The sequence below is a fragment of the Arvicanthis niloticus genome, chromosome 3 (assembly GCF_011762505.2).
Source record: "Arvicanthis niloticus isolate mArvNil1 chromosome 3, mArvNil1.pat.X, whole genome shotgun sequence".
Taxonomy (NCBI): Eukaryota; Metazoa; Chordata; class Mammalia; order Rodentia; family Muridae; genus Arvicanthis; species Arvicanthis niloticus.
The window spans coordinates 20,996,674-21,005,423 of record NC_047660.1 but is presented as its reverse complement, the minus strand read 5'-3'; the positions used below and the strand labels follow the sequence as shown (position 1 = coordinate 21,005,423).

Below are 8,750 nucleotides of genomic sequence, written 5' to 3'. Positions count from 1 at the left end.
ATTTGTTCTTTCTCATGCTATCAGACGTTTATTCAGGCAAGTCAGGCTATTATTATTTGGAGGAAGCCTCTGGTGACACAGGCTCCATATTTTGTTCTTCTGACTTCATCATTTCAGTACTAAAGACAGGAGAGCTTGAAAATGCTAAAGAATGACTTATAACCAAGTCTCAATATATTTAGGGTATTTATAGCCAGATCCTGCTAACTTCAACCCTGTCATATGGCTCTGGAGTCCACCTGCTAGAGGGTGGGAAATACAATCTCCTGGGAGGTCTAATAGAAACAATGTATGAGGTAACTTTTTTCTCTTATTTCTAAGGGCATATCCCTGGACTGAAATTTCTGTATCATATGAGGTGTAACTGCTTTGCAAACCAGGTATCATAGAGTACATGCTGCTTTTGCAGGGGGTCCAGGCTTGATACACACCTAAACATCCATTCCTAACACCTGTTCTAGGATCTGATCTCCTCTTCTGGATCAGAGGGTTCTGGTTGACTTTCCACCAATGTGAGATATTTGTGGACAATCAGAAAAATGAAGAAAGCAACCGTTAGCTCATCACAGGAGTGGTAGGAGTTTTAGTCACTGTTATATTGCTTTGAAGAGACCCCATGACCAAGGCAACTCTTACAAAAGAAAGCATTTAATAGAGGGCTTCCTAGCTGGGCAGTAGTGGCACATGCCTATGTCCCAGCACTTGAGAAGGAGAGGCAGGTGGATCAATGAGTTCAAGGCCAGCCTGGTCTACAGAGGACAGGCAGGACTACATAATGATACCCTAACTAGAAAGAAAGAAAGAAAGAAAGAAAGAAAGAAAGAAAGAAAGAAAGAAAGAAAGAAAGAAAGAAAGAAAGAGGAAAGGAAAGGAAAGGAAAGGAAAGGAAAGGAAAGGAAAGGAAAGGAAAGGAAAGGAAAAGAAAAGAAAGCAAAGGAAAGGAAGAGGGTTTACTTATTTTCGGAGGGCAAGTCATCATTTTCATGGCAAAAAACCAAGGCGGCAGGCAGGCAGGCAGGCAGGCAGGCAGGCAGGCAGGCAGGCAGGCAGGCAGGCAGGCAGGCATGGGGTTGAGAGCTTATATTCCCATCTGGAGACATGCAGGTAGAGACCAGGCATGGGTGTTTGAACCCTCCCAGCCCCTCAGTAACACACCTCCTCCAATAAGGCCACGTTGAAATTCTTCTCAAACTACCACTAACTGGAGATGGAGCCTATGGGGACAAATGTCATTCAGAACAGCACAGTACAGTAGGCATGGGTGACGGCAGAGATGTGTGCAGATGCTACTGGGGACGCTCTGGTTTGTGCTGCTCTCAACAAATTATTGGTGATGAATTTTCCACAAACAGCAGCAGCACAAACAGCTGAATGTGAAGCTGATATAAAAAGGACTGGTTTAGGTTAACCTGATTACAAATGTCTGAGGAAGGAAGCCTCACTCTTCTCACTAATTATTCCTTTAGTTATTTCATGAGGCATGTCATAAAACTGAATTTGTGAAGCAGTTTTAATTGATAATTGCTTTCTTAACTTCATGTAAAGTCCAGACAAGATTTTATTTATAAAGTTAGGTCTGTTATCAGTAAGATTTCAAATTTTTCTCCTAATACACAAAACTGTGTTGCATTTAATAGTATCACTATTCATCTATAATTATATATTATCTACACACATTAGTGGTTAATACAATCACTTTTATCTCACCGACTAGGCTAAGTATTGGTCACCACTAAAATACATGTTTACTTGATTTTTAAAAAACTTGTTTTAAAAAATTAGAAGTGAAATTTTTTTTTTAATTAATTATTTTTATTCTATACGCATTGGTGTTTTGCCTGCATGTGTGTCGGGTCCTCTGGAACTGGAGTTACAGACAGTTGGAAGCTTCCATGTGGGTACTGGGAATTGAACCTGGGTCCCTCTGGAAGAGCAGCCAGTGCTCTTAACCTCTGAGTCATCTCTCCAACCCCAGAAGCTCAATTTTCACTGTATAAATATTCTGTGATCATATGCAGTTCTCTTTTGGAAGGAAGAGTCCATTACTTTAGAATCACGAATCAGTTCTCACACAGTCTCAATTACAGCAGCAATTTCCTTGAACTGTCTGTAGAAATTCTGGAGAGAAAAGAAAAAATATTAATTTTGCTTTTAAAGGATATTTATGAAGTTCCTTTAATTATATCTAATCACCAGATATATACTGTCTGTATTTTAATGTTACAGTCTTGGTAAAAATCATTGAAAATCAAACATTCCTAGGCAAGAGGGGTCAGAACATATAGCAAATTTGAGACAAACTCCAGCATGACCATGTCTAAAAACAAACAGAAAGAACTGTCTCCTGAAGAACACATTACACATGTACATCCTCCTGCAGGTGTCTCAATGTCTCTGGGGCACTGGCTCAGAAGACTATGAATAGCAAAGTCTACATATGTTCAGCTCCCTTACATGTATACACAGTAGTCAGATGTAACATCCACACATATGTGCTACTTGCCACAGTGGGAGCACAGGCATATACACACAATGGAATCACTCAGCTATGAAAGAAACCCTGATATTTCCAACCCAGGTGAACCCAGAGACACTATGCTAAAGACCAACCAGACATAGCAAGACAGACACTACTTTATCTCAGTTGTATTAAGGACACTGAATTCACAGATTCAGACAACTGTAAGTGGTTGCTGGGTGCTGGGGTTGGGGCAGGAGGGAAGAAGTTGCCTAAATGGTGCTGACTTAGCTGTAGAAGTCCTGATAATCTCATGTGCAGAATGCCAAGTATGATTAGTAATAGTATATTGTTGTGAGAGATTGGAACATAGAGTTTTTAAAAGAATTTATTAAATTTTATTTTATGTGCATTGGTGTGAGCGTGTCAGATCCCCTGGAACTGGAGTTACAGACATCTGTGAGCTACTATGTAAGACTGAACCCAAGTCCTCAGAAAGAACAGCCAGTGCTCTTAACCACCAAGCCATCTCACCAGGCCCCAAGAGCATAGACTTTAAATGTTCTCAGTGCACACACATTCACACACACGCTGGTAATAAATGTGATAATTATCTTCATAAACACAGTCACTGCACATCATATATTTTTACCAAATCACATTGTATGCATTGAAAATATAAAATCTTTGTCAATTATACAACAGTGCTTTAGGGGACAGGAGATCTATTTACTTATTTGTTTACTCCTGAAGAGAAAAACCTGGAGAGGCAGATGAGGGAGAAGGAAGGGCCTGTACGCGTGAATGGCCAAGATGCTGAGATGCTTAGACTGAACTGCTCTTTCTTTCACAGTCAGCCGATGACTACACAATACACTTCCTTTGCCCGTGTCCTAAACCTTCAAACAACACTACTAAGAACAAAGGTGTGTGGTCTTGTCTATCAAGAGCCCCTTAAAATACACTTTATAGAAGAGGAACACAAAAGTCATACAGTGGTATGGGAAAGACTTTTCCAGAGCCCATGATGGGGAGGGAAAGCCTTGGCTTAGCAGTAGCGCACCTACCTAGCATGAGCAAGGCTCTGGGTGTGACTCCCACATCATACACAAGTACAAAAGCAAGCTCAGGGCTGGAGAGATGGCTCTGCAGCTATGAACCGGCTTTACTAGAGAACCTGGCTTTGATTTCCAGGGGCACTGCCATGGCAGCCCATCACACCTTCCTGAAACCCCAGTCCCATGGGATCTGATGCCCTCTTCTGGTCACTGGGCACTGCATGCGTGTGGTGCACACACATAGTACACCAGACCAAACATCCATATACCCAAAATAAAACAAATACTAATAAAGGAATTCCAGGACCAATGCATTTTTTTTTTTATTTCCATTTCATTTACTATGGTTGCTTTTCTAGAGTGTTCAACTGTCCTTTGAGAGCTAACTGCTTTAGCTACTGAAGGGCTCACAGCAAACCAAACCAAAACTGCATAGTTAAATCAGCTAACAATGTACATCTCTCAGCCAAACACATCGAAGAGGAAAAAGGTAAGGAAAATGATGGCACGAATGGCCTGAGTTTAAGAATAAATTATTGAGTTACTTAAATCTCTAATTAATAAGACTGGCCAATAAGTACTTGATCTGAACTGAGTTTTGTAAACATCAGTCTAAAACTCAATGTCATTGATATTCAAAGAAAAGATTAGTTTTGCTTAAGATTATTATTAAGCCTAAAGAAAAATAATAAAAAGTTAATTACAAAGTAGATGTCCTGTAGAGAAGATGAAATATTCATAAATATACCCAAATAAAAGCTATTACAGTAATTAAATGGTTCCATATACAAACTGGCATGTCCCAGAGAAAATCACTTTAGAAATGACTACATGTAAAGTACATGTGAAGTACATGACCTTGCAAGTAAATCAATTTTCCCTTAAGAAGGGACTGTACACAGCTTTTGAACCAGCACTGACACTTAAATTCAGTGAGCTGAACTACAAACCTGAAACTGTGGAATTGTCATCTCGATGGACTTGCTGTTTACTTGGCCAGAATGATCTGCCACCTTCAGCATCACTGCCACGTAAGGGTACTTGAGGGATCGGCAGCTGTCTGAGCTCACAGCCATGCCCAGTTTCCACTGAAAATCTATAAGCTTTAACACAACAGCACAAATATCATGTGAGAAACACCACTGCCTTGAACCAATACCTAGTTTCTCTGTCCTCAGTTTTGTATTCGTTTCAATACTGGTCATAGTACAAGAAAATACCTTCATTTATGTAGGCAAGCAATGGTCAAATGGCAAAGGAGAAAACACAGTGCATAAGCAGAATCAGAAAACAAGTAGAGAAAAGCAGAAAGTCAAACAAAGAAACCCGAGTGTCTACCAGATGACTAACAGAAGTAAAAGCCATAGAAAGTGGCTTTTTGTAACAGGCCTAACTTCTAACTTCAGGGCACCACAACTGCTCTGGAGCATTTCTGCCCTCTCTTCTGTTCCATACCCAAGTCCTAAACTGAAGCTGGGAGACATGGTCCTCACAGTTGCCCGAGGCACACAGGGGACCCGGACCACCGCTCCTCACTACAGCATCCAGGTAAAACCTACGATTACAGTGAGCGGTGATGATGTGGCTGTAGATTCCATCAGGCCTCATGACAGACACAAGACACATGCCAGGTGACGCACTATGCAGTGTACGTGCGTGTTCAGTGCCTCACTGAATCACCACAGTATTATAGGGTATTATGTCCATTTTGCAGATGACAAAACCCAGTTTCAGAGCTTAGGTAATGGGCTCAAGGTCACACATTCCAGGATTGGAACAGAAGCCCATGTCTGTTTGGCTCTGAGGATTGTAAGCTTAAGGACTACTGTGTTTTTAATCTAGTTCCTGTTGCAGACTCTTCAGTGTTGTCATGGCATCAAACAGAACTGGATAGATGCAGCTCTTGATACTGGCACTAAAACATGGGTGGAAAACTGTCTTATTCCAAAGATGAGCTGGTACACTTGCTGAGTGATTCTATCTTTTGCAATAAAACTAAGGTATGCCTTGTGACATCACTCCTTTGACAAACACAAGTAGTGCTGACTTTTTAGATTCTAATTATTAGTACTAAGTAATAATTTCCAAGGTCCTACATGCTGAACTAGAAATCAGAAGTTCACTGCTTTTCACAATTAAGAACATTTTCTTTTAAACTCCTATTTTCTTGGACATATGGATATCAAAGGACAACTTGAATTAAGTCTGTTTTCTGCTTCTCGGCATGTTCCAGGGATTGAATTCAAGTCATTAAGCTTGGCAGCAAACACCTTCACCCAGTGAGCCAACTCCCTGCCCTACAATTTCCCTCATAATCTTGTGAAACAGCTCATTGCATGGTGGTGTGTTGTTTTGGTTTTGGAGATATTTTTCTATAAAGCCCACACTGGCATCACAACTATGGCGACCTCTGCTTCAGCCACTTGGGTGCTGGGATTACAGGGACATATACCTAGCTTGGTAGATTTAATTGCAACATACTGTATAGTTTTGTTTTTTTTTTAAGTTGTGAAACTTGTTTAAAATTATATTTTTCAGCTCTTTGTGTTTGAACTATGCAAAAAAAAAAAAAAGACCTTGAGTCATATTTTTAAAATTCACTATTAATTTTAATAGTCTTGTAAATTATCTTGGCTTTTCTTGTATATATAATCATATGACCAAGCACTCGTAAATGACGGTATGCAAGGGATTACAGTACCCTCGTCACTCAGATACATCCGTGTCCTAATCACAGAGACTTTCTCCATGGGAAAAAGCAGACATTAAAGATTTAACAGAATTAAGATCGTGGGCTGCATTTTCCTGGGTGTGATCCCAATGTAGTAACAGTTTTTTCTAGAAGGAAGGAAAGAGGGTTGGAGTCAGAAGAGGAAGCAGGGGTTGGAACCATGCAGAGGTCACAAACCAAGAGGGGAGGCAGGCTCTAAAAAGAGGAAAAGACAAACAAGAGATCCTCCTCTGCAGCCACCACACAACTTCCCTTCACCTTGGCCCTGTAAAACTGCTTTTATACTTCTGACTTCCAGAGCTGTAAGGGATGGATTCATATTGCTTTAGGGTGGAAATGCTTCCTAAAATAAATACACACACACACACACACACACACACACACACACACACACTCTTCATTCATACCTACCTACCTATAGCCTAGTACAGTTCAGTTTCAGGGCATCTTTAATAGAATATATAAAATGAGAGGACAAAATAACTTGAGATTGAATAGTAACAATAAACCAACTCAGTTAGCTCAGGCTGGAGAGATGGCTCTGTGGTTAAAAGCACTCGACGCTCTTCCAGAGGACTCAGGTTCAGTTCCCAGCACCTATATGGCAGTTTACAACCATCTATAACTGCAATTCCAGAGAATCTGAGGCCTCTTCTGGCCTCTAGGGACCCACATGTTATACAGAGAAATAATAATAAAAAAAAATCTTAAAATAAAAAAACAAAACAACAAAAAGCCACTAACTCATACTGTTAAACAAAGGTCTATCAATATCACAGAGTCCTCTTGCAGGAATCTCCCAAAGCAACAGCAAGATAAGCTGCAGAGTTCTAACCTCTAAATCGTGCTACTTGGGATGCTAGAAGATCACAAGTTCGAGGCCAGTGTGGGCTACAAGCTGAGTTTAAGGCCAGCCTCAAAAGTTTAGTGAGATCCTACCTCAAAAGAAAAAAAACATCATTTGGAGACAAGTAGCAGTCTGTAGACACTTCTCCCAGGCCGTGTATTCTTATCATGTTTTAACATCAGCACTTTCTTATATTTATGTGAACTTAGGTAACTCCTGACTAAAACTCCCAATTTTCTGACTGTCTTGGGAAAGTGTCAGTATTAATTTAAAAGTAAAAAATCAGCCAGGCAGTGGTGGCGCACGCCTTTAATCCCAGCACTTGGGAGACAGTGGCAGGCGGATTTCTGAGTTCGAGGCCAGCCTGGTCTACAGCGTTAGTTCCAGGACAGCCAGGGCTACACAGAGAAACCCTGTCTCGAAAAACGAAAAAAAAAAAAAAAAAGTAAAAAAATCTTATTTATTCTGAATGTAACATATGAAAGGTTAGAAAAGTTATAGTTCGTCTTCAAAGTAACTTCTTTAAAGAAATGGCTCAGCTTGATGCCGCACACCTTCGATCCCAGCGCTTCAGAGGCAGCGGCGGGTGGATCTCAGAGAGCTCAGGGCCAGTCTGGTCTTCCTAGAAACGTTCCCGGATGGCCAGGGCTACTCAGTGAGACCCTGTCTCAAACAATCGAACAGTTAAAAGAAAAAGGAAGGACGGTATCTTTGCAAATATTAGCAATGTCTCTTGTAACCCTCACATTTTAAAACGTCGTGTTCCTACCTTGGAATAAAGGTTGCCTAATAATGGTGGAACCACGCTCGGGCTGCACTCTAGGGGCTGGGCAGTTTAAATGACAGCCACGGTGGCTATGCCCTCAGGTGCAATTGGGAAGCGCAGACCGGGGAAGGGTAGGCGAGCAGAGGCGGGGACCGCGCGCCCGAGCAGCAGACACGGCGGGGCGGCCACTCACCTGGCCGGTGACCTGGAACGGAAGCAGAGACACGATTTAGAAAAAAGCCATCCGGGCGCCAGCGTCCGCTCCAGACCTTTCTCCTCCCAGCCGGTACTCACCTCCGACTTGGCGTCCAGCACGGGCTCCCTGAACGTGGACTCCTCCATGGCCAGTGTGGAACTTGCAGTCACCGGCCAGCACTTCCGCTTCCGGCCCGAGGCCCCGCCCACCCACGCTAGGTAGTGGAAAGTAGATTTCTTTGTAACTCTAGTTTTGCCTCAGTTAAACATCAGTTTTAGGAGATACTGGGGAGAGGGAAAGTTCTGAGGGGAGAAAGGCCAAAGACGTGCAGGAAACCTGGTGGAGGAATTCGTGACATCCAGGATGTCGCATCCCCCACTGTCGGGCAAGAAATGGGCTCCTCTCTGCGCAAGCGCAAAGTCACGGAACCCGTCGTGATGCCAACCCAATCGGCTCACGGCCCCACCCCTAGTGTGGACTCTGGTGTGGCCATAACTGCAATTGTCGGGCGAGGTCTCTTAGCTGAGATTGAGTTCACGGGCCTAGCCTGACTTGAGGAAGGGTGGAGCCTTTTTAAAATCTCTGCTATTGCTCCGACTTCAGCAGCGCCTTCTCATCCTGTCTTCTTGACCCCAGATGCATTCTGCATAGAATATCCACGCTGATTTTTATTCCCCTAACAATATTTTATTTA

General features: G+C 42.3%; 1 protein-coding gene across 2 annotated transcripts; it reads right to left on the bottom strand.

Moving 5' to 3' along the window:
* Positions 1 to 1,492: 1,492 nt before the first annotated feature.
* On the bottom strand, positions 1,493 to 8,381 carry Commd6 (COMM domain containing 6). Of its 2 annotated transcripts, none has more exons than XM_034497033.2 (4): positions 8,155 to 8,381; positions 7,864 to 8,065; positions 4,467 to 4,619; positions 1,493 to 2,118 (listed from the first exon to the last, which is right to left on the bottom strand). In XM_034497033.2, exons 3-4 carry the CDS (start codon positions 4,590 to 4,592, stop codon positions 2,068 to 2,070), a joined length of 177 nt encoding a protein of 58 aa, XP_034352924.1. In that variant the 5' UTR covers positions 4,593 to 4,619; positions 7,864 to 8,065; positions 8,155 to 8,381; the 3' UTR covers positions 1,493 to 2,067. The 2 variants fall into 2 exon arrangements, with proteins under 2 accessions (XP_034352924.1, XP_034352925.1); XM_034497034.2 differs by having other exon boundaries at positions 8,054 to 8,065; positions 8,155 to 8,238.
* Positions 8,382 to 8,750: the final 369 nt, after the last annotated feature.

Excerpts from the sequence above, each read along its gene's own strand:
- Commd6 (XM_034497034.2), bottom strand. The coding sequence starts at position 8,202 with ATGGAGGAGTCCACGTTCAGGGAGCCCGTGCTGGACGCCAAGTCGGAG. Across the intron at positions 2,119-4,466 it reads TGACAATTCCACAGTTTCAG|AATTTCTACAGACAGTTCAA; the intron begins GTTTGTAGTTCA and ends TTTTCTCTCCAG.